The sequence below is a fragment of the Pleurodeles waltl genome, chromosome 1_1, assembly GCF_031143425.1.
Source record: "Pleurodeles waltl isolate 20211129_DDA chromosome 1_1, aPleWal1.hap1.20221129, whole genome shotgun sequence".
In the NCBI taxonomy this organism is placed as follows: Eukaryota; Metazoa; Chordata; class Amphibia; order Caudata; family Salamandridae; genus Pleurodeles; species Pleurodeles waltl.
Window position 1 is genome coordinate 402,795,349 of NC_090436.1, and position 26,026 is coordinate 402,821,374.

A 26,026-nucleotide genomic window follows, 5' to 3' on the forward strand; every position below is an offset into this window, starting at 1 on the left:
GTTATTCTAAAGCAATCTCACCGGCACTTGAAGTATATAAAGCGAAGGCCCAATCGGCCGCCCTTTATGGTGCTGAACTCTGGGGCTACTATTGTAACAATAATTTTGGAAAAACGGAAAACCACTTTGTACGAAGGCTACTTAAAATACCGACAAGAACTCCTCTAGTCCCTGTTTTCCTTGATATTAACCTTAAAAGAGCAGATTATCAAGCATTATTAAGACCACTGCTGTATTGGGTTAGGTTATGGGTAACCCCGGAGTTGAGTGATTACAAGAGTGGACTGACTGAATTAATTCAGATAGATGGTCATATGAATACCCCTTGGTTAAAATATGTATCTAAGTGGTATGAGAGATTAGGTTTATTACACCTATGGGAAGTTCCTCAGAATATGACAACATGTACTAGGAAATATGTAAAGGACACCTTTTGGTCTTATGTCAACGGAGAGCTATTGCATAGTTCATCGATTGGTATTTTGACTTTAAATTTTTTGAACATAAAAGATACACCTAATTTCGAACAATTTTTGGATGAGATCGGTCCTCCACTGGCAAAAACACTATATCTACAGTTAGGTATGGGGTCTTACAGACTAATGCATACACATGCAATTGGGGAGGGGTAAAACGTTGTGAATTGTGCACTCTCTGTTCTTTAGGGGCTAAAGAAGATGTTGTTCATCTACTCTTCTTTTGCCCAGTATACAAGAAACCAAGGGATTGTTGGATCAAACCCGTTTGTAAATATGTGGGGGTTAGATCCTACAAAGAAGCAGAGCGCATATTTCAGTCTAATACTTCACAATTAGTGGTGTTTGGCACGAGTAGATTTTTATTTAATGTGTACCTTATCAGAAAACGACTTGGTCACAAACTGTAATATTTTGTTAGGTGGCCCGCTCTTTCCCTTCCTTGTATAGGTATATGATGCACTGTTTCTTCGATCCAAGTTGCTCTGGCTTTTAATTAATTTATAAATTGTTATTTATATTTTTATATGCAGTACTGCTTAATCATGGAGACATCCATATATTTCTTGCCAACTGTATGTATTGTATCTTATATTTAAATTGTGAAATGTATATATGTATGTTGTATTTATCTCTTGTCTTGACTTTTATGGCAATATTTGCCGAAATAAAGTTTAACGAACGAACGAGTAGCAAGTCCCTCGCTTGTTGGTTGTGTGATTTTTACAGATTGCTTTTAAGTAATGTTCAAATCTGTGCGTCAATTTTTTCCATCTTGGTTCAAGAGTTTGTGAATCTGCCATGTCAAAGACAAGTGGGCATCTGAAATCAGAGACTGAAATACTTTCTTTTGGCCTCCTTGCTGAAGACTTGTTTGTGGAACAGGAATGAATAACTCTAAGGCACATGTATTATTGTATTTTCCTGACATTTTGTGTGTGAATGTATATATCTATACACATTCACACACACACACACACACACACACACACATATATATATATACACATATATATATTTATATACTATACAGTAAGTCATTTTCTCAATGTTTTCTCATTTGTTTCGCTTTATTCATAAACCTCTTCTGTATTTTATCTTTTCATTCCAGTAGGCGGCGATGTTTACCTTAATTTATTACAAACACTTCCTGAGGATTTTTTTTTGTTTACTTCAATCACAATTTCACATTTCATTGAGGCCAGTCCTTCACCTTTGTTGTTTTCCAGAATTTCTAGTAATTTCTCATTCTGTTGTAGTGATCTCTTCAACTAATGTCTCCTTAAACAGGGCACCTCACCAGGCGTGATGTACGTCTGGCTTTCTTAATATGCCCTTCTGCCTGTTGAATCCCACCTTTAATTCCCCAATGTGGCATAGTTTATGATCACCAAGTATGGTTTAGAATTGTATCCATTCATTTTGCATTTCCAGTGTGTCATATTGCCCAATTAAAACTGGTTACCTCTTCCATGCAAATCTTTTCTTTTCCCAGCACTGGGGATGTGGAATTTAATAAAATATCTACTTGTCCACTGGACAGGTTGCTTCATAAATCTACTTGTCCTGTAAAAATATCTACTTGTCCCTTTGGTGACATATGGTGCAGCGACAAATTATGGCAGCAAGTTCATAATATAAGAGCTCTGACAATAGCCTGGTTATGGCAGGGCTAATACTATTGTAGAGCTGGAATACTTGCAGTTTCCTTAATTTACCACCTTTCCACAGACCTACATACTGGGGCCGGAGGTAGCAGAAATCAATAGTTCCAGGGTTGGAATGCCCATTTGAGTCTGTGCAAACCTACTAACTACATGTGTTAAGGGGTTTCACCAACTGCTCTGAAAGTTTTTCCTGTAATGTGAAAGTTTGAAAATGTATTCCTGACAAGGGCTGAAGTAACACTTCGTCCACGGCTGGGAAAAGAAGTGGTTGGGGGAAAGTTGAGCTTGTGCACGCTCAACAGATTTTCGCATGAGCAAATTTACACATGCGTATTTGCTCAGCTAAAATACAGTTCACAAATATTTTTTAGCACTACAATTCCCTCACCTACTTCGGAAAATTCTTGTGAATTAATGAAATACTTACATTTGCACTAATACAAAGGCCTATACCATTGTCCACTTTTGTGATAGCATTCTGCTCTTTCAGAAGAAGCATATCAGCACACGAAGTATTTTTGGTCAGAGCCAGGAACTATTGTGGCAATGTGTGCTTTTTGAGACCAAAAAACTCTTTTAGCTTTTTGTCAATGTTTGTTACAATGGTGAGGGCCTGGCAACCCCCCGCAACAGTACAATTTTACACAAGCCATATCAAAATAAGACAAGCATTGATAAAACCAAATGACTGACCACAAATGACAGATCTATTGGCTTTGCCAATGCTTGTTTATTTTCATGTTTCCCATAATCCTGTTGAAAGTGTTTACACTAATATTTCATTATAAATATATTTTAGAAACACTAGCATGCATCAACACAGTTTACTAAATGGTGCTTCAAAGAAATTGTCCCTAAAATGTCACAGTAGTTTATGAAAACATTTTTTTCCTAGTTGCATTTTTTTGTGAACATTTTGTTTAGAAAGCGTTGGATCATAAATTTTGCTTTTGCTTCTGCGAATATTTGCATCTAGTCAGAGAGCATTATATGTAGCAATATATAGATAAACATTGCAAACGTGTGAACACTTTTTTTTTTTTTTTTTTAACTGTAACCACAGTCTGTAGTGCAGTCCGAGTTTACAACATTTATTTAGGGTGCTCACCCTATTAATAAAGGCTTTACATTAATGAACGATAAATACAATTTCGAACAGGATTAACATGTGGAGAGAAAAAAATACCTCAACTGCAGACAGTTCACTTACCTGCTACATTATGTGGTACTGTAAGCTGGCAGCCAAGTGTGCTGCAGGGGGTTGGGTAACCTTGTGCCAAGGACAAAATAAACATGAAAACTTGTTGTCCGTGACCCCAAACAATATGACCTGGGCGTTGGGCTGTAGGAATTGCACAACCTTGCAGAACTCCAGCGCTCCATATCTGCCCCCCCCAATCGCGACCACTACAGCACATCACATCACAGGGTTGCCTTTCTATATATCCACACCCAATTACCATGTCATCCCCTTGTTCTACAGCATCAGGTCCTATAACCCGCACTCTGATTGACAAACTGACTGGACACAACCAAGAAAGATACCAAGAGAAAGCAAGCACCCAGAAAGGCTGTAACCCTGCCATAAGCTCACAAACTTCGCAAATATGAGGAGCAGTGTCCCAACTCTACCTAAAGCCCACACCTACCTACCCCTAAAAATTGGTCCCCACAAGTAAACAACACTTTCTGCTCCTGTCCTCCCATCACTGGAGTGAGAGACAGAGGCGGTCCTCTGCACTAAGGGCCTGATTACGACTTTGGCGGAGGGGATTACTCCATCCCAATTGGGACGGCTATCCCGCTCCGCTGTATTAGGAGTTCCATAGTATGTAATGGACTTGTAATTCGGCGGGCGGGATAGCCGTCACATTTGGGATGGCGTAATCCCCTTCGCTGAAGTCGTAATCAGGCCCTAAGTCTCCAGCTGGCAATCAACAACCAAAATAAAGGAAGAAAAAAGACAGGTACACTAGCTTGTGGTGTCTTCTTGGACCACCAGTCCCCATCACACTAGGCCTGATCATGAAAAAGACAGTGTCTTGTTGACTGCAGTGCTGCCATTACCACCCAACAATGGAGAATTCCCTACACAGAGTAACACATTTCAAGAAATTATAAATGATTTTTAATGAGTAGCTCAATTCCGCCAGAAGCACCCCCTTTATACAGATCACACCTAGTGTTCACCGAACCTTATCAACATGATCCCACAAACAATATGTCCTTCTATTCCTTTTTTCGCCACCACCTGATTTAGTGTTTTGCCAACAGGATACTCTATAACAAATGTGAAGAAGTATACTACCTGCAAAACTCTTGGTCCATCTGCCTCATTTAAAGGCCCTAAGTATTCGGACGATGGAGCCCTCAGTGGTACTGGCAATCAGTGGTATAGCCTATGTATATGGCTCGAGTGCAAGGAAGGAAATGGCCTCCCTAGCAGATCTTTGAATAGTGAAATAAAGCAATACTTAGAGTTCAGTGGGCCCCTCAGGCATCTGAGCCTTAGTGCCACTGCACCTGCTGCGCACCAATGGAAGCTACACCCCTCCTGTCGATTTAAAACTTCTTCTGATGGCCCGACAGCTGAGGCAGTCAGAGGAAGGGCATTACACCACTGCTAAATTTAACGTGGACAATAAAATGTCCTTTTTATCCTGTTTGTCACCACCAGAAAAAAAACTGGCACTGAAGGACAGAAACAAAACACAATAATAACTCCCTTTTGGAGTTTGTTTTTGAAAAACTTAAAAATATTAAAAGTTTGGTGGTTAGCCATTAAAACTGACTGCAGCTTTCTACCAGACTTTTTGTTTCCCGTGACAGCGGGTCTCTTGGAGGTACAGAGATGACCACTAGGCCAGCGGTAATCTATAAATTTGACAGACAGTAGGTCATCAGGGAGATTGACGTAATGTCCTCAACTATTCTGTCAGAGAGAATGCCATCTTTCATACTTAGAATCAAGTCCATAGTCTCTTTTGAACAAGTACAGCTCCTTTCCTCAATCCTTACAATGTACCACTGCTAGCCACAGGCCCATCCAGCAACACTGACCCCAGCGTTCCTCTTCTCAGAGAGCCCACTGCTCCACACAACCCTACAAAGTTCTCCATTTCCCAACTTATGTACACTACAGTGTCACGTCATACAGAGCCACCAGAACTAGAGTTCCATATTTCACCTCAAAGTATCTAACTCTCATTATCGTCTTTAATTATTGCAACACTGAACAATATTAAAGTTAAATCAATTCATGTATCCATAAATGATTGTTCTATTTTGTCCCAGCAATACAATCCCTTTAGCTGTGTACATAATAATTTCAATAGCCGATAAAAACAACTGTTCCTTTAAGTATTTTGGGCTCTGGGTGCCTTTCGTTAAGACATTTCAATTGTGCACTCCTTTGGTTAATTGTCAATCACATTCAGTATTTTTCTGTTTTTATCTTCCTTCCTCCACATTTCCCTTGTGCTGTCTCAGTGTTTACCATTATGACTAGGGGTAACACACAGAGAAACTTGGGTAATGATGTTGGTTTCCTCTGCTGATCTCCAGGGTCAGGAGATGAAACCAACATCATCCAACAAGATTCAAAACAGAACCTGAACTTATCATGGTGGCTAATGCCGGGACTGAAGGCATCTTGAAAACGCCCGGGATCTCTGTTCGAATGCAGCAGCATGTTCTGCCCCACCTGCCATATCCGATTACAATCAATCAATATACTTGTAAAACATGCCTAGTCACCTGCTGGGGGGGGGGGGGGGGGGTGAGGGGGGCGCAGTAAGTGAGTGGTCGTAAGTGAACAGATTACGATCCATTACTATCCTCAGCCACTGCTGTTCCTACTCTCCTCTAAATTTTTATGTTGCAAGTTAAATACTCCCAAATGCTAAATAATTGTTTTTAGGATAAAATCTAATGCACGGCTTGTTTTACATTCAAGAAGTAATTTTATTTAACTGTTCAGCACGTAGGTTATGCAGTTTGTGAATTACTTGCATGTATGGGATGTAAATATCTCTTATAAGTGCGTGTCTTGGTATATGCAGAATGGAAGAGCAGATGTGGCCCTATGCATATACATTTATATTTCAATATTTTAAAAAGAGCATTTCTCATACAGTGTATTTATTTCCTTACTCTAGCTGAATTTCTTTCATACAAGAGAAGCTCTAGAAAGAAATGTGGTTTTAAAGGGTTCAAATGGACCAATAATTTTGCTTTCAAACTGGTCACAGTGACTACTCGAATTAGTCAGAAACAGCTCCTTCCCAACACAAGCGGAAACACTGTGTTCCAGATATTTTATCAATGACAGCCAACAGGAAATCAGCATCATCCTCCCATGTCACAGAGTGTTCTTGTCACAGTTAACTCAAGCAGGGTCACAACTCGAACGTGCATACTTTGAGTCATGTACTAAATAGTAACTCTAGACAGACAGTGCAAACAACCAATAGGGTCCCTATCTGCTTGGAGCACACAGGAGAAGTGAAATATAGATATATATTTGTTTGTTTTTTAAACTTTATGTGCCATTTTGTGTCGAAACACAATGCAATCAACGAAGCCAAGCCAGCAAAATAAACTGTGAGGACTCTTGTGACACACCAGCACGATAACTGAAAAATAATAATAGAATTGAGAAACCAGGACTTACCACGCAATTTACAACCACAGGCTAAAGGTAAAAGAATAAGCACATTTGACATAGAGTACTGTGATACAGAGAAAAAAGAAGGGGGGATACAAAATCCCTAGAGTAGTCATGAAATAACTGTATTGGTCCATGTCATCCTCATCGTCACTTGTCAATGTCAAAAGGTAGTTCCGGAGCGGTTGCCATATACCCTTAGGTCTGGAAGAAGCGTGTTGTAGTGATGCATCCAGTTCAGAGGTCATTTCTCAATAAATTGAACCAGTGAGCCAGGCTGAAGCAGTTGGAGCTGCAGCAGAACCCCAGTGTAGTGAAATCTCCCGCCTGACAATGAGAGGGCGATGGCAGCATACCGCCAAAGTCCCTGCAGGAGTGGCTTAACCAGTGCCTAATTTGTAAATAAAAACATGCCGGTTCTCAAAGTCCTCCTCTTAAACCCGCGGCTGCTGCAATTAAATGTGCGAACACGAATACTGAGGCGGCGTAATCCTGAATCCATCTCTTCAATCACCTCTTCAATCCATATAAAGCCACTCCTGCCCCTTCAGCTCACTCTAGCATCTTTCTACTTTCTCCCTTTGTGACGCTTTTTATTTTTTCTCTTCCTCCGTCTTTTCCCATATGTGTCTTTTGCCAGAAGAATAAGCCTTGGCCCTCAAAAATAATTGACGTGCTCAGCACCGGAAACCACCACCACAAATTAAGCACTGGGCTTAACATACCCCAGCAATGCCTTTAAGGGGTCTGGAGTCAACTGCTGTTCAAGCATAAGAAAGTAGTATAAATGTCACCCCAAGAAGATGGCAATACCTGCATGTCCATGACAGGTAGAAAAAGTCTGACTGTTCTGCATGACATTTAGGGCAGTGGTGGGTGGCTGGGTCAAGTTTTGTACGGGGTCGCGGGGTTGTATAAGCCTTGGGGAGGTATTTATAGTGTAATAATCTGTGACTGGAAATGCTCAAGATAAGTTTGGTCTATTCACAGCAGTAATACCAGGCTTTGTCTGATAGAGGGATACCAAGGTCTCGCTCCCAAGCTGCCCTAGCTTTTTGTACAACAGTAGGGCACAGCTCCAAAGACGTGTGTTACAATTTGGAGATAATAGGACAACTACCCGGGGAAGTAATTAACAGTGTAAGATGGGAGAAGTCTTTAGGTGCGTTAGAGTAGTCAGGCAGTGTCTCACGTAGTGTACTGTGTAGGCGATGGAATATGAGGCTGCCCACGAGAGAAGGGTCTAAGGGCCATATGTATGAACGCTTTTTCCCATAGACACAGAATGGGTAAAAACCTTTGCTACATCTGGCCCTAGTCCCTATTTGCCTCAGTGCAGGGTTTCAGTACCCCATAGCAAACGGATTTCCAGTTACTCGCAAATTGCATGCTTGAACTGTACGTTGCACCAGGTTCATTTGGTGAGTGGGAGCCATGGTTTATTTACAAGTGGAATATATGGGGAATAAATAATGTCTCCCCCAAATAACGCAGCAACTTAAATAAAGCCCAACTTGCAGTAGCAGCAGTTTGTGTTTCCAGGAGGGATACGCAGAAGGCCACACGGTAGAATAGAGGTAATGGTATATGTGGGCTCTGAGCTCTCTCAGGTTTAAGGAAAAGAATTCTGGTGTTGGGATGATACCGATGATAGGCATAGTTTGCTTGTGCCACAAGGCACTATAATTGCAAATCTGGCACTCCGAAACCACCTCGTTCATAGGAAGAGTGAGGGTATCCCATCTAATGTGAGGGCGACGTCGGCCCAAACGACCTAAGTAACTCACTCCCGCAGGGTAGCGAAAACACTTCCAGTAAGTACAATGGAAATATTTAAAAATAAATAAAGGAATCAGGGTAAGACGATAATTTTAATAATGGCTATCGCCCAGCCATTCCCACTGGGAGTTCAATCCTCCTCTCCACTTGCGACTCAAGTTTATCCATGGCAAGGCCATAGTTACACCAAATTACCTCTGCACATCCCTGTCAATACATATGCTCAAATATTTGGAGTCTGTGCACTATTGCAACAGGAATTCTAAATCACATGGTGCAGTAGCAGCTGTAAGTGGACATAATTAAGATTTACTCCAGTTAGTATGGAGCCCAGAGAAAATGTCAAATCGCTGCACCTCACGAGTAACAGGGGCTAGATTAACTGAGAGGTCCCGTACAAACAGTAATATATCATCTTCATTCAAGGAAGTCAGAAGCGTCCACTGGGGGAAGCCGAGACCCTTCTGGAGGTGTCATTGCTGCAGGTTGTGAACAAGAGGGTCCATGACAATAATGCATAAAAGAGAAGAGAGCGGGAAACCCTGGTGGGTGCCCCGCATAGGGGAGAAAGTTTCAGATTGTGTACCATTCAATTCAAGTCGGGCTAGGGGATTAGTATACAGTAGTTGAATCAGGGCTCGAAACCATTGGACATGCCTAATTTGGCTAAGGTGGTGTGAAAAAAGGACCATTATAAGGAATCAAATACTTTCTCAGCATCTAAAAAAACGCAGTTGCAGGGATATTCAGAGAAACTTGGTTGATTATCGCAAAAAGGGTGCACAAATTAATGGAGGTAGAGCGATGTGGCACAAAACCAGACTGCATGGAAGAAATTATGTGTGCCAATTAACAAGAAGAGGCGGGCCGCAAGGACCGAAGCAAAAATGTTATTGTCATAGTTCATGAGTGACAATAAGATGTACACAGGTGGGGTGGTTTATTTGGCTTAAGGAGCAACGTGATCACAGCTTCCCTCAATAGGAAGGAGGTGGGGGGGAGTGTATTCTGAGCCAGAGCTTCAGCGTAAACTTCAAGTAGAAGAGGCACCAGCGGCATGTCATTTGTTTTATAAAAAAAACTCCCGTGAACCCATCTGGTCTGGGGCTTTAGAACCATCCAAAGCATCTAAGGCCTTGGAGACTTCCTCACCTGTGATGGAAGCGGCGAGGAATTGATGTTGACCTGGCTTTCAGCTACACAATGACTATTTCTGACAAGTATTCAGCGAGCGGCGAGGAACTGCCACTCAAAAGTGATGTATAAAGGGATCTATAATAGGCTGTGAAGTCTGCCAGAATGGTAGCACCATCAGTTGTATCAGTGCCATCTGATCTTTGCAAGCAGGTCACATATGTAGTATGGTCCGGGTGTTGCAGTAACCAGGCTAACGTTTGCCCCAGGCGCTCACCCTCTCCATATCTGTGCACCTTGGCATATTTTCCCAGTTAAGTGACCTCTTGTTGAGCAAGATCCTGGAACTCACGCAGCAGGGTGATCCTGTCTTTCAGATGCTCCAGGTGTGGATGAGCCCTAGCAAGCAAGTCAAGATCATGCAAACTCCCCTGTCATAGTTAGACTCTTGCTCCTAGGCGAGACTGCTGGTTTAGGGATGACAGCACTTTTGTTTGTAGGCGACTAGGCCAATCCTACAACAAGTCTCAACTGTTGGCCCAACCCTCCCAGCTCAGAAGCAGTACCTCACCAAAAACCCAAACAGTAAAAGGTGATTTCTGGCAGCCTTTACCCATGGACTCTAGAATGCAACGTCTCAGGGGAGTCATGGTGGTACAGAGATTAACCATTTTCTCATGTTAGCAATAAGTCTCAGTCACACAGAGGCAATAAAGGAGCTGCAGGAAAGTTTTTAACAGGTTTATTAAAAAGACTGCAATCTATTGTAAAATGAATGATCTGCAATGATTAGGCTAATGATCAATGCAAGAAGCAGAATGGTGAAGATGAGTGTTGTGAATACAAAGACTCCCAACATATTGCAATAACATGAGATGTAAAATATCCCTAAAACTCTAGCATGGAGAACCTAATCTCTAACCTAAAGAGAGCTAGGTGTGATAAGACTAATCTGCCAGTACTGTGTCCATGAGAAGCACCCCCAACCCTCATTACCTTGGAAGGAGGTCTCTAGGTCAGACTCCATCGTGACATAAAGGCTGAATCTGCATCAAGGGGACATGCAGAACAGATGGTGTTGATAGCATCTGGTAGGAATCCCTCTGATAACTTTGTGTGCGTTAGCTGTGTGTTCCCAAACAATAGATAAGGACGGATACTTGGAGCGGCAATTATACAAACAATTCCCTCCAAAAGTACATTATGTTCCTGTCACATGTAAGTGGGAAAGGGACATGGTGTGAGTACCTATATATCTCACTTAACTTTGACACCGATAGTGTCCCTTTCCAGAGTGGTACTGATAATGTAAAATCAAAACATTTCACCAACTCCTGATTCCCATTAAAACTAAATAGGATCCACTATACCCCTCCACTTTGGCTAGAACATTTCGGATACTCCGAAGGACCTCTACATGTTAAGCAATACAAACCCCTCTTATATAAGCCTTAAAGGCCTCCCATAAAGTACAGTACTGAGAGACAGAGCCAAAATTTATGGAAAATATTCCACAATAGCATCACAAACTTACTTAAATGCTGTATCATGCAAAGCATTCGCAGGGAAACGCCACTGTCCTATCATGGGGGTGTAACAAGGCACATGTGAGGGGTATAGGGGCATGATCCTGAGAGTGTGCGGGGAACGTGTGCAATAGTGTCAAGCCGGAGTAGTTGTCCACATGATACGTACCAATGTTCTATGCGTGTCTATACGCTATGTGGAGTAGAATAAAAAGAGTATTCTAGCCTGCTGGGATACCTATGTCGCCATGCATCAGTTAGCTGCAACATTTCTAATAAATGAGTAAAGCATGTAAGAGGCGTGGTTTAGTGACAGTAGGTGAACTGGAGGAGTCTAGTTCAAGCTGATGTGTAATATTAAAGTCACCTCCCATTATAATGTAGTCTGACGGATAATGGTCAATCTGCGTGAGCAGGGTAGTGTAGAACCCAGTGGAGTTGGCATTCGGGGCATAAATGTTTACAAATGTGATAGACCGACCAGCTAAGGTACCTGTGACCATCATCATTAGAGATACTTCCATCATAGTTAAAAAAGGATGTGTTTATGAATCAAAGTGCACACCCCTCAGGAGTATGAGCAAAAGTATGAGAAATAATAATGCGCACCCCAGGGGGTGGCATATGCGCACACCGGTCTGGGTGTGAGGTGGGTCTCTTGCAAAAAGGCTACATTAACTCCATACCCAGTGAGATATGTCAGCACCTGTTTCCTTTTTCTCTGATTATTAAGACCACGGATGTTCCATGTCATGCAGTTGAGTTTAAGCGTCAGGTCCCTACGTGTAGTCATGTAATTCTAGTATATGAAGTGGAGATGTAATATAGATCAGTTGTCCAGCATATCACAGCATAAAATAGCATAGAAACATCAACATAAAAAATAAAATAAAAAAACACAAACAACCCCATCCCCAGCAATTTCAAGGGCCGGAGGTCGCAAAACACCCACAAATAACACAAGAACATAAAAACAATGGCGTACACCTTGGGGAGGGGACAACAATAATAAGGGCTAACCTGCTCAGAAAAAATAATGCAATTTGAAAAATTAAAGTATCATTGAGCTCAACAATATAAGAAAGAAATGATACAGGTAGGCAGGCACTGGACTACCCCTCAGTATAATGTGGAAAGGGCAGTGAGAACCAACTAGAATGCAAAGAAAAATCACCACTGTGTTTATATGATAAGGCTGATTAAGTCATACAGATCCACGGTGAGTCGTCAGGAGCGTCTGGAGGGGGAGTTCTCCCGCCAGATGTGTCAGCTGATGTACATTGCTTGCATAACTACATCGCCTCAGCAGGTGTATTGAAAACACGATGTTTGCCATTCATTTCCACACAAAGTTGGGCAGGATACAACATTCCATACTTGAGGCCCTGATTTTGGAGATGACCTTTCACATCAATAAGCTTGCAGTGAGCCTCCTGGAACATCGGTGTGTAATCCGGGTACCGGGATGTTGCAGAACACTGGTATTGCAAGGAGCCTCTATCCCTGGCAAGGCACAAAGTGGTGTTGTGGCCCCTAACATTTAAGAGTCTGGCTATAATCTGTTGAGGTAGCGAAATGGGCGAAGACCAAGTGTCTGATGCACCCTTTCAACCTTAAAAGTCCCAGTGAAGGAGCTTTTTCCAAAAAGCTCCTTGAGCAACTGTTCCACGAAGATATCCATAGGCCCAGTGTCCGTAGATTCAGCTATGCTTGCAATACAAGTGTTATTGAGCTGAGATCAAGCTTCCAAATCTTCATTCTTGACTGCTGTCAAAATGCATTCAACCAGTTCAGGACACTTAAGCACAGAGACACGCCCCGCCTCAAGGTCTGAAATTCTGCATTCTGCACCCTCCATTTTAGTATTATGCAGATCAAGACGTTCTGCCAAGCCATCATGGCAAGCTCATTACACATCAAATGTAATGTCAATCGTCTTGAACTGTGCGCACAACTTGGTCATAACTGCAGCAGTGCCATCCAATGTGGAGCTAGATCCAGCAGGATCAACTGGGTCCCCGTCCCCTGGGGGCGAGTGGTGACGACATGGGGTCCACACTGCATTAAAGTTGAGCTGCTTTGCTTGGGGTCTCCCCGCTCGATGAATGGTGAAAAAAGGGGGGGAAAGCAAGCCCCCACACAGAGATGTCAGGATTAAATGAGCCTCAATCAGAGGACGACGACAGTTGTGAGGAGGGGGTAGTGCCACCACTGATATGGGAGATTCCAGGCTGCGCGCCACAAGGCCAAGTCCAAGAGTGCGGTGGGTGTCTCCAGGGCGGGAGGCGCAGTGGAAAGTGAAGAAAGTGCTGCAAGGCACGTAAAGTAAGTAGATGAGTCACAGGGTGCAAGAGCCAGATTTAGTGCAGAATAATGGGGACTTAGCAGTGGCTACTTATGACTGGACAGTGTGCAGGAGGTCCAATTTGATCCAGAGACAGCTATATTTGCCAAATAAAAAAGCACCAGGGACCCAGGATTGCAAGTTGTCGATCAGTGGTCGCACAAGCAGTTAGGGATTATTGGCCAGAAATCACAATCTGGTGCAGGGGAACACATCTGAGTGAGTAATAAGCTCTGTTGAATCCTCAATGGTGGCACATGGCATCAGCTACAGGGCCGCAGCTAGGCCCAGGCCGCCACCCCACTGCACCCGTCCCCACAGTGCAGGCCGGGAAACAGCCCAGAGGGGACGGCAAGCCGCAGCAATGGATGTCTATGGTTCAGGCCCAAGCAGCGCTCACCCGGACATACCTCTCCTGGCACCTCAGAGCCGGCTTGCACCACTGCCAGTAGCAGGTAATCTTCTCCGGGGGTAGGGCAGCCTCCAGGGTATCCCGGCACCAGCCCCAGTGCACCAGTAGGTATTGCCACCAGGCCTATTTGGTGGCATTTCGTCGCTTGATGATAAAGTTTGTAGCAGGCGAGCCTGGGAGCTTCAATGGCATGGAGCCATCTTGGTCGCCGGCTCGGCCACGCCCCCCCAAATATAGATTAACTTAATTTCACCACAAGCCAGACTCAGTAATACACATATTGCTGTATGTGTTGAGATATATGCCTCAGCTGTAAGAAAATATTTACAGGCTCAGCAACACACAATTTATACTCATTTAACAATGGAAATTGGACACCAGATGAAATATGGTTTTAGCTATTTTGCATGGGTTTGGTTTCAAATACTTTTTTAGCATTTATGTTCAGATGCTTGCCACTTAATCTATCTGCCCTTCACTGTTCTTCACTTCAAAGTTCATGGTCCAAGTTCTATGAAAGTTCATAGGAGACCTTCTTCCCTTTCTCCATTTCTGTATGCTCATGGCGCTATGCAGCAAGACTGAAGGCCGCTGAAGAACATTTTATTCAAATGTTCCTTTCTAGTTAAGCTCATGATGTTTGTTACCTTCTTTTAGGCATCTTTTGTCTCCAAAGTGCCCAATCCCTCTTTTTGTGCTTCCTCCTATGCCAATAACTTTTCAGTCTATCATAGCTCTAGAAATACTCCCGCAGTTTGGAATTATTTCTCTTTATCCTGTACAAAGTCTTCATTAATGTATTTGTCCACTCCTGCTCCACATAACTCTATGTCCACTTCTCACTCCCTATCTAACTGTTTTTGTTTTTCTGTCCTGTTTCTCAGACTGAAGTTTTAATCTACTGCTTCACTTGCTGACTCGATTCATTTTTCTAAGTGAAAGCTGTCTCCTCTCTCCTCTCTTATCTTATTGCACTCTTTAGTACTTCACTTTCATTTGGAACATTCCCTTTGTTTTTTAAGTCTGCTGTTGGTCTTCAGTCACTCAAAAGTGCTCAATGATCCCAACATGCAATCTCTTCCTTCAAATCTTTCCAAGATTCTTCAGTACATGGTTCTACTCCCTTGGTATTTCGATATTCATTTTGCTCAAATGAGACTGTGTTGCTATAAATTTCTACGTTCCTGCACCACGCACATCACAGAAACAATCATCTATTTTCATTCTTCTTTTCTCTGTATTTGACATAGATGGTTACTGTGGTATATAATCAATTGTAATATTAATGTAGATTGTTCTCTTTGCTCTGCTCTCAGGCTGATGTCATAGTCTGACATCATGTAGAATATGGAATGTTAGGAAGGTTTGATGAGAGCAGAGCTGAGAGGAGGAGAGTGTAGTGGGCTGTGGATGGGATGCTTCAATAAAGGACCAGATTTCATACCTTCTTGATCCAATCTTCATCTTTTCAACACTGGCGACGAGGATGGGATCCTGTGGAGCATCTTAACACTATTTGTCAGGCTACTTCGTGCTGATTTGCGTCATATTTTTCATTACGTTCAGAATTGTGCCCTGCAAAAATCTTAAGGTATTAATTTACCTCCACCTTAAGGTTTGACTAGAAAACAGCTGTGTTTTCTTTTACATCAGTTGTGTTTTTTTTGTTCTCTCACATTCTTTGCTGGCAACCTTTTACACCTTTAAGCTAATTCATTGAATGTGTGTATTTCGATTTTGGACTTTAGCACATATTCTTGGTTCCGTTTTGTAATCATGCTCAGGAGAGCGTGAAAGTTCAGTGGTGTGCAGTCAAGAACATCGTTTTACCCAGAACATTTAATTCTTGCAGGTTAACGGCGCTCTCCTGTCATAGTCTGACATCATGTAGAATATGGAATGTTAGGAAGGTTTGATGAGAGCAGAGCTGAGAGGAGGAGAGTGTAGTGGGTTGTGGATGGGATGCTTCAATAAAGGACCAGATTTCATACCTTCTTGATCCAATCTTCATCTTTTCAACAGTTACTTTATTCACTGTTGCTCTCTTTCTGCTTTCAGTATATCATGCACTGGACTTGGCTGATTTCACCCTTACTTACCCATGCACACTTTCTCAATTTCCTGGAAGAAGTCTGCACCAGCATTATTTTCTGTTTACTTTGGTGTCTCTTGGGAGTCTGTACTTGCTTCTGTGCATTCTGTTTTTCTATACTGTTCGTCTATTCACTACTGTCTCTTATTTTGGTTTGCAACCATATGTTATGCAGACTTCTGACACATTATCATCTTTTCCTTTCTTTGTCTTCTCCTCAAGCTACTATTTCTACATGTTTTGCCACTATTGAGACTTGGATGTACTCTCCTTTTTAAACCTAATGCTTAAAAACCTGAGGTCACACATTTCTCCTTTTCTTCATCAGCTTCCCTGCCATACAAATCATTCTCAAATAAGAATGTTTTCTCTGTTTGGTCTTTAAGTGCATTTATTCTTTTCCCCATCCTTATTCGTGTTTTCAGCTTTTTGGTTTGCATCCTTGTTTCTTTCCTCAGTTACCTGACCATATCGTACCACTTCAGAATTGCTGTAGATCATCTGGTATCATCTACTCAATTATGACTTTGTGATTGTTTGCTGGCTAAATCCTTTATACTTTTCTTGGTATATACACATTTTACTTGGTTCTTCACTATGGATAAACACACTACAATAAAAACATTTAAAATTGACAGAGATGGCAAATGTTACTGTGCTTTTGGCAAAACAGTACTCATCAATGTCTCTCACAACCTTTTCAAGGTAACCATTTCTCATGTGAGAAAGTGACTTGAGATCATGTAACATAGTCCATTGCACACCAAAAGCATTTGGAATTGCATTGGTATTATCACAGGCACCTGACACGTGATCTAGCAGTTTAAACCAATGTGTTTCTTTGGATGGGCTTGGACTTGTTCATTTTAGGTAGCTTTGTAATTCCAGTGTTTTTTATGGGTACCCATAATTTGTGTGTCTGTGGGATGAATACATTTTCTCAAACACTTCCATGCTTGCGTTGGATTATGGTATATTTGCCTTTGACATCTGTATTAACTGCAGTAAGGATCTGGTTGATGTTCTTGCAGAGGTGTGGAAGTTAATAAAATATCTATTGTCCATAGGACAGGTTGCTTCATAAATCCACTTGTCCTGTAAAAACATCTACTTGTCCCTTTGGTGGTGTTTGGTGCAGCGACAAATAATGGCAGCAAACACATTATATAAGAGCTTTGCTATAGCCTGATTGTGGCAGGGCTAATACTATAGTTGAGCTTGAATACTAGCAATTTCCTTATTTTGCAATCCTTCCGCAGACCTACTTGCTGGGGTCAGAGGTAGTGGAAAGCAAAAGTTCCAGGGTTGGAATGCCCATTTGAGTCTGTGCAAACCTACTAACTACTTGTTTTAAGGGTTTTCACCAACTTCTCTGTAATTTTTTCCTATAATGCGAAAGGATGGAAATGTACTCCTGACAAGGGCCCACGGTTGGGAAACAAGTGGTTGTAGGAAAGGTGAACTTGTAAAAGTTCAACAGATTTTTGCATGAGCAAATCTATACATGCGTAGTTGCTCATGCTAAAATACAGTTCACAGATATTTTTAGGAGTACGATTTTCTCATCTACTTCTGTAAATCCTTGTGAATTAATGAAGTACTTACATTTCCACTAATACAAAGGCCTATACCATGGGTCTACTTTTGTGATATCATTCTGCTCTTTCAGAAGAAACATATCAGCACACAAAGTACTTTTGTTCAGTGTCAGGTACTATTGTGGCGATGTGTGCTTTTTGAGACCAAAAAAATCTTTTAGCTTTTTGTCAACATTTGTTACAATGGTGAGGGCCTGGCAGCCCCCACAGCAATGAAGTTTTACATAAGCCAGGTCAAAATAAGACAAGCATTGATAAAACCAAATGACTCACCACAAATGTCAGATCTATGGGCTTCGCCAATGCTTGTTTATTTTAATTTTTCCCATAATCTTGTTGAAAGTGGTGACACGAATATTGCATTATGAATATATTTTGGAAACACTACCATGCATCAACACTGTTTACTAAATGGTGCTTCAAAGAAAATGTCCCTACAATTTCACAGTAGTTTATCAAAACGTTTGTTTCCTAGTTTAATTTTTTTGTGAACATTTTATTTAGAAAGCAAGGCATCATCAATTTTGCTTTCAAGCTTCTTAAAATATTTACATCTAATCAGAACGCATTCTGGGAGCATTATATAGTTAAAGTTTGCAAACATGTGAACATTTCTTTTACTGTAACTATTGTCAGTAGTGCAGTCTGAGTTTACAACATTTATTTAGAGCACTCACCCTAATAATAAATGCTTTACAATATTGAACCATAAATACAAATTTGAACAGCATTAACATATGGACGCAAAAATTACCTCACCTGTAAACAATTCCCTTCCCTGCTCCATTATGTGGTACCTTAATCTGGCAGCTAAAGTGTTTGTGCTGCAGGTGGTTGGGCCTACCTGTTCTCTCCATATTGCTCAGGTGCCTGGAATAGGGTATCCCATCTATATGACCTGATTTCACTAGCTACTATAAGAGCAACATGGTCAAGAGCCCCCTGCGGGGAGCTAGTCAGGCATTGCAGTGCCGGCCTGGCGAGGAGCTTTCCCGATGATGAAGCTAGTCATCCACTGTGATGCATGAGGGTTCTTGCTCCTGTAGGATTAGGTCCCCTGGAATTTCTTCCTCATTTTGGAACAGTGTACCCCTTTACCTCTTATGATTACTATTATTGGGAGACTGTGCACTGGACCATTTATCTCCCTGTTCCTCCTTTTCTTTAATTTAGACCAAGGACAAAATAAACATGAAAACTTGTTGTCCTTGACCCCAAACAATATGTCCTGGGTGTCAGGATGTAGGAATTCCACCCCTCCTGTTCTTGATTAGCTGTGTCAGCAGCCTTAGGATTATGGTCTTTGCACACAGACTATGTCATGCTAACAAATCTCCACAAGATATCTGGAAAGTGTTCTATACAACACATCATCTGTGCATTTGGTATGGAAATATTCACAATTGGCTACATTATGCAATAGAGCACTATTAATTATTATGTAACTTCATTAAATGAGCAACTGATCAAAAAATGTGAAGTGAAGACACAATGGTAGGCTAGTAATATTTGTTAAACATCTATCAGCTGTTAAACGGATAAACCCTACACAGTGTCATTTTACATTGAATGGCACAGAGACATTGTATTTGCACTTATATTGTGCTTATTGCCCCAGACTAGGCAATGTACTGATCATACATATTGTAAGCAAGATTACTGGCTGATTTGTGACTTGATGGACCAAGATTAAACCATGTGGACCAATTTCCTCAGTTCCTGGAGAGACATGGAGATGTATACTGTGATTTGTATAAAAAAGAGGCTTTGGAAATAATACTGGCTGACCGTATGCATGACATAGGCAATGTAATTAAAGACATTATGAGTAGCATGATGATGTGATTATGCAACTTTATAAAACTCAATCCAATGCCCCTAAACTCAATAGTGATGTAATTAGAAATCTGTTATTTGCAGATGATGCAACCTTAATTCCTAAATGATCAAGGGACCTTACATCACAGTTAAATGTATAGATCATTGCCAAAAGAAGGGATTGATAAATGTCACAAAAACAAAACCCATGACATCAAACTTCCAAATGTGTTTTGAGGAACTCACACTTTTGGATGTCACCCTACAAAAGCAATTTTTGGGTGGGTGTCCATTTGGAAAAGGTGGCCCTAAGTCTGAAAGTGACTATTAGCTTATAAAAATATTTAACATTTTATCAAATCCCTTGTCCCTAGGCAATCTGTAGCCCACACCTATAGACTCCATCCAGTTATTTTTTAATCAACAGAGTGAATTTTGGCCCTTTGCTCACTCAGTAAAACATCTCATACAATCGATAAGCTGATGATGCTATACATGAAAGAATCCTCTCTAAATGGCACCCCCATGATGATGATTCTTGAACATTAAATGTCATGGACATTCAATCACCATCTCAAATAGGAGTTTCTTATGCTCTCCTCCACCCAACAACACAGGTCCTTTCTGGTTACACTTTGCTACAATCACTTAATATTCTGCATTGAAAACCTGTAACTACTGAATGCAATAAATCGGTGAGACTTACAATGGGCAAAAAAAAAATCTACAGCATAACCTCCAAGCTAGATGTGCCCATCACTAAATCTGACCCATTTGAGGTATAAAATCCTACATTCCTCGATCTAGTTGTAAACCGAACTAATTCTTAGTTTTATTAATGTTATATCACGCTAATTCTCCACTGTGTTGGATTCCCACCAGCCCTATGCACTACAGCAAGGCTGGTATCAAACATAAAATCAGCCTGACCACAGCTCTCCTTTTCTAATCAAACGTCAGTGACTGCCAATCCTGAATCATTCACCGAGCTCAACTGTGGGCCAAAAATAATTTTGCACCCAAACAAATTACCTCTGAGGATCTTTGATAACCCTTCCCTAGTTTTGGAACAGCGAGTATTAAAAAGAAAAAAGTGAAAAAACTTACATAATCCTACTCAAGAAGCATTTCCAAGACTCCTGTTCACCCCATGGACTACCCGCTGTGTGCTAATAAGGTGTAGTTGCTAGCCCTGTAGTATTCCACGTACATTGCTGTGTTGCTTTGAAGCTAGGTTTGTACTTTGAAAATACATTTACATGTATTCCTAAATGTGGATAGAGTGTCACCATTAAGAATACCTAAGATAAAACAATAGCACATATGGCCCATATCTTATGAAACTCTCTCTCTTCCTCAACAGGCTGGAATCAAACTTCCTGAGGTTCAGTAAGCTTTTAAAGGCCTGCCTATTTTATGCAAGCTTTGGATTAGCCTGAGCCCTCTCTCCTCTACCTCCTGTTGTCACAGCGCCACAAAACCCTTGGGTGTACGTGCGCTCTATATGTTTTCATTACATACAACTTAACTCTAATATACTTACTAAAAGAAATAAGAATGTACAACTTCAAGCAAGTGAAGTCACATTTTGTTGCCATTTATTTAGAAGCCTTGGGGTGCAAATTGTGCTTCTGATATACCACAACTTACAAACTCAGATGACAACTATAATAGAAGAAAGCTCTACAAACATTTTAAAAATAACTAAAGATGTTTCTGAGTGGTAGGAGGCATTACTGCTTCTTATGCTTCAGACAGGGATTCATATAATAGAATGCACCAATATACATTTTCTATACCATATGGGCCAAAATAGAGAAAGCAAACACAACAAGTGATGGACGGAATGCTGAACATTGTCAAACAATCACCCCCAGTACAGTGATCTGGGCCTAAATCCATCGTTTTTTTGCTGCCCATGCCATTCCAGTTTGGACCCAGCCATATGCAAATCAGTCTTGACCCTGTTCCCCATGGGAACAGTCCAGCCCGAACTGCTAGGCCAGGTCTTCCCTGGACTGGAAACAAGCATCCTGGGACTGGTTTCGGGGTTTCACCCCTCATCAGCCAGGCTAGCTTGAATCCAGTGGCATGGGAAGCACGGGACCCACGTCTGGGCATACCCTTCCCACTTAGGGCGACAAAGCAAACACAACAAGTGATGGACGGAATGCTGAACATTGTCAAACATTCACCCCCAGTACAGTGATCTGGGCCTAAATCCATCGTTTTTTTGCTGCCCATGCCATTCCAGTTTGGACCCAGCCATATGCAAATCAGTCTTGACCCTGTTCCCCATGGGAACAGTCCAGCCCGAACTGCTAGGCCAGGTCTTCCCTGGACTGGAAACAAGCATCCTGGGACCGGTTTCGGGGTTTCACCCCTCTTCAGCCAGGCTAGCTTGAATCCAGTGGCATGGGAAGCACGGGACCCACGTCTGGGCATACCCTTCCCACTTAGGGCGACAAAGCAAACACAACAAGTGATGGACGGAATGCTGGGTCCCGGGCTCACTGTGCCACTGGATTCAAGCTAGCCTGGCTGATGAGGGGTGAAACCCCAAAACCGGTCCCAGGATGCTTGTTTCCGGTCCAGGGAGAACCTGGCCTGGCAGTTCGGGCTGGACTGTTCCCATGAGGAACAGGGTCAAGACTGATTTGCATATGGCTGGGTTCAAACTGGGGTGGCATGGTGAGCAAAATAATGGATGGATTAAACCCAGATCTGTGACTGGGGGTGAATGTTTGATTGGTTCCGCATTCCGTCCATCCAATTACGCTATCCCACAGCGTTTGTTTTGCTTTCCAAAATAGAGAAAGGACATTAGTTACTTCAACGTTATGACATAAGATATCAAAGATAAAGCTCTGAAGTAGGAAATTCTATATATTTTTGAAAAAGACAAGACTATAGGTTAAATTGTAACATTCCAGTTTTGCAAACGATTGTCAGATTAATGAATTATGCTTTTTATACTCACTGAATGTGTGTTGATGATTTCCTCAATGGAGATGTATATGACTGGTTTACTTAGAGTTACTAGGTCTGAAAATTCATCGATATTAAACTTTTCCTCTGGCTCTGGAACGTCACAAGCATTCTCAAAGAATTTCCTGGAAAAGCAAATGAAAACACTTAATCCTAATTTTACATTACTCCATGGTGTCAGTCAGAAGTTGAGCATCTGCTTTGATGAAGGACGCAAGGCTAGCAGTTCTTCGAATGAAAGGACTATGTGTATGAAGAGATAATATGAATATATGAAAGCAGGGTTCTACAAATGAGAAAACCTATAAAATATGTTGTTTATGTATTTCATATAGCGCTAAGACATCATAGTGTAGGCATGCAGGAAAGTCAAAAGAAAGCAGTATCTGTCCAAAGTGAGTACAGCCTGCCTCATACTGCTGGGACTAAACTTTTGAATAAACGTATGATGTGGCTCAAGGTAAGTGGCTGAAATATGCTTGCTATTACCTAAATTCATATAGCTTGAAACTTGAGAATAACGTAACTTCACCAAATATTCCAAAAGATGAATATATGAAATAAAGTACAGTTTTTTAATTATAAATAAGAATATTTTCTATTTCACTCCGAACGTGTATAACTTTTCCACATACATTAAATAGTAGCCTGAAGGTTGCGAAATTTGGTGAAACTATTCCACTCAGCCCAACTATTTTGTTCTGTGTGTGCTTAAGCCTCTAGTACATTATTATATTCTATTGCTTGCTCTGCTCGAGGGCGTTGGTTTACTACATGTCTCTACCACAAGGACAGAAACCAAATTAAGAGGCTTGACAGAGGAAACCCTGAAGAAAGCAGACATGGGAGACATCCTTGTGGATACTCAGTAGAGTTCAGGTTCATAGTTACTGTCTTTTTCTGGTGTAAAAGAAAACTTGGTCCACGTGCCTGGAGGATGACCTACGCACATGTTTCTGGACACCGGAACATAGTGTCTAAAACAGGCATGGATAATAATTTGTGGAGCCAGTCAGAGGCAGCCACAGAGATCAACACATTAGTAATTTATACGCATAAATATTGTCATATGTCACTTAGCTGGATCCTGAGGTACTAGCTGATACTCCTAGCTTGGCTTTTGTTCCCCAAACCTGGACCTTGCTACAGCTGGTCTCAGGGGTCAAAAAGGAGGCAGGAAAAGCAGAAAGCACACATGTCTATGGTAGCTGTGTTTATTTTCTGTACTTCCATACATTGCATTACTCTCAACCACTTGGCAGAAAATAGGAGGTTGTTTAGGGGCCAGGGTTGGGCCAAGACATTAACCCTGTGAGATCTTTGGGTGTCAAATGGTGCTTGATGTCACTTCCGCAACCCCTGGAATGTTCATGAAATTGGTGAATCCATGAAATTATCAACCCGAAGCAGGTGCTCTGTACTGTGGTGATTGTGGTGACCATTCCTAAATGGCAATCAAGAATTACTCTTCCAACCACTTTTTGAACCAGGTCAGATTTTTAAATGTGAATATTATATGCTTGTGAACAATCAATAAAAATATAAGCCAATGCCCACTCTGCCCACCACCAAAGTGTTTCAAATTCACAGGTTGGAAGAAAAGCTTCAACTCCTTCAATGACTAACAGGCTTTCTAACATTTGAACTCAATAAGTGTGAATGAAATAGTAACATGTTTTAAGTGTCTAAGTGGGATACATGTAGCACACACTTGATGGCGGCATTTCAAGGTGCCGGGAATATTAAATGCCCTAAATTTCATTACATGCATTAAAGTTCACTTCGAATAAAGGGTTGTGTGAAGTAAGAAAATAAACATTTAATGACAGGGTCCCAACTAAACAATGGAGCTGAATACCCTTATTTCGGGTAAGAAATTAGAGTCTTTGCCTTCCCCAGTAGTCTGCCTAAAAGGGACCAGTTGCAACATGCCTTTTATTGTTAATATTTACACGAATGCAACAAAGATATTCAAACTAACTGTATTGAGACTCCAATAATTATAAAACCCTTACTGATAGGGTAGGCCAGCATGCAAGCAATTTTAATTCCTGGTGACAGAAGGGCGATGGGGTTCTGATGGAGCTCACCAACTTAAGACAAAGCCGATACACAGTAATGAATTCTGACAATGAACCAACTTATGTGGGAGTAAAATGGTGCACTGATATTCTTAGGCAAACAAGCAATTCCCAGGTCTATATGAGTATTTTCTGCCCACCATCCGGTCACAGGGTTGCTCCAAGGGACTTTCTGCAGTTTATCCTTCTAGGTCTGGCTGTGAGAGCCAGCTCAATGTCACAGCCCAGTACTGTATTACCATAAACACTGAATCCCTGGATTTTTGCCAAGTTATTGTGAACTCCTTGAATGAATAGGCGGTTTCCTGCAATTGTGTTTTTTTCTGAACACAAATGCCAGGAAAAAAAGCATTTCTGTGAAACAGTGGTTTCGTTTATCTAATGTTACAATTGGCCATCAGACACTTTTGTCTAGAAAAAAATGTTATATCTTCCAGATACTACCCTTATGGATGCCTATGACAATTAGCTTGAAAGCAAGTTCAAAACAAATTGTATGCCAAGTATTAAAGTTCTGCCAGATTAGGTTTCACGCACAGTATACTGCTTCTCCAACAAGTAGCTTGTGAGCTAGTGGTAGCTATCCTGCTACCTTTAAATAGCTCCCCGGTGTTAGCCCAATCTACTAAATTAGACGCTTTTGCTAGGTTGAATTATGTGACATTATATATATATATATATATAGACACACACATAAATATATCACATAAACATATCAACAATGAAAATGTGTAATGAAGACAAAAACGTGTATTTTCAGAACTCATAAGCTGGTATTTTAAGGAAATTTGCTGTATTTCCAAAATATATTTGAATCTGATATTTGAGTGATAAAATAGTTGAAACTGGTGAGACCTGGAAAGATAATTTTATCTTAGCACAAGGATATTGCAGCTATGGTTCTTATGTCCTACACATATACAGGCATTCCGAAATGACAAAGCCGTTTTACATTACTGCTGGCAACCTTTCCTTATGTACTGAGACGATCACTGCTTGTAATCTTGTGTATGGTGGCTACTAATTAAATCTTGTCTATTGGATAGCTGTGACAATACTAATAAGGTTAATAGCTCGGGATGATTTTATTTAAGCATAAAAAGCTGGTCACAGACAAGGTTGGAGACCCCTGGTATAAGATAAAAGTTCACTTGTTTTTTAATCTTGAAGGTCAGAAACAGGTGTAGTACTCTTCCCCCCCCCCCCCAACCCTCGGGGAGACCACAAGAAGGTTTTTCACATTCAAAGAATGCTTAACTGTTGTTACATTATAAAGACATTACAAGTGCAAATATGTGTATCATGACATTTTACACATTGAGTTTCAGATTACGTAGAATATTCATTTTAGAACATTATACAGTACGTTCACTCTCAGTGGTGCAGTGGTATGATAATTGTTGCATATAGCTGTCCCTTTCCTTACTGGGGAGGATGATTTGATT

The 26,026-nt window shown here is 41.3% G+C and overlaps 1 protein-coding gene across 4 annotated transcripts in view; it reads right to left on the reverse strand.

The window, feature by feature from the left end:
* Nucleotides 1-26,026, reverse strand: part of IQGAP2 (IQ motif containing GTPase activating protein 2) — a 902,890-nt gene that overhangs the window by 93,368 nt on the left and 783,496 nt on the right. For all 4 annotated transcript variants that reach the window (XM_069223623.1, XM_069223606.1, XM_069223596.1 and 1 more), the window contains one exon: nucleotides 22,493-22,625. In XM_069223623.1, coding sequence (XP_069079724.1) covers nucleotides 22,493-22,625 — 133 coding nt within the window. The remainder of the gene's footprint in view (nucleotides 1-22,492; nucleotides 22,626-26,026) is intronic.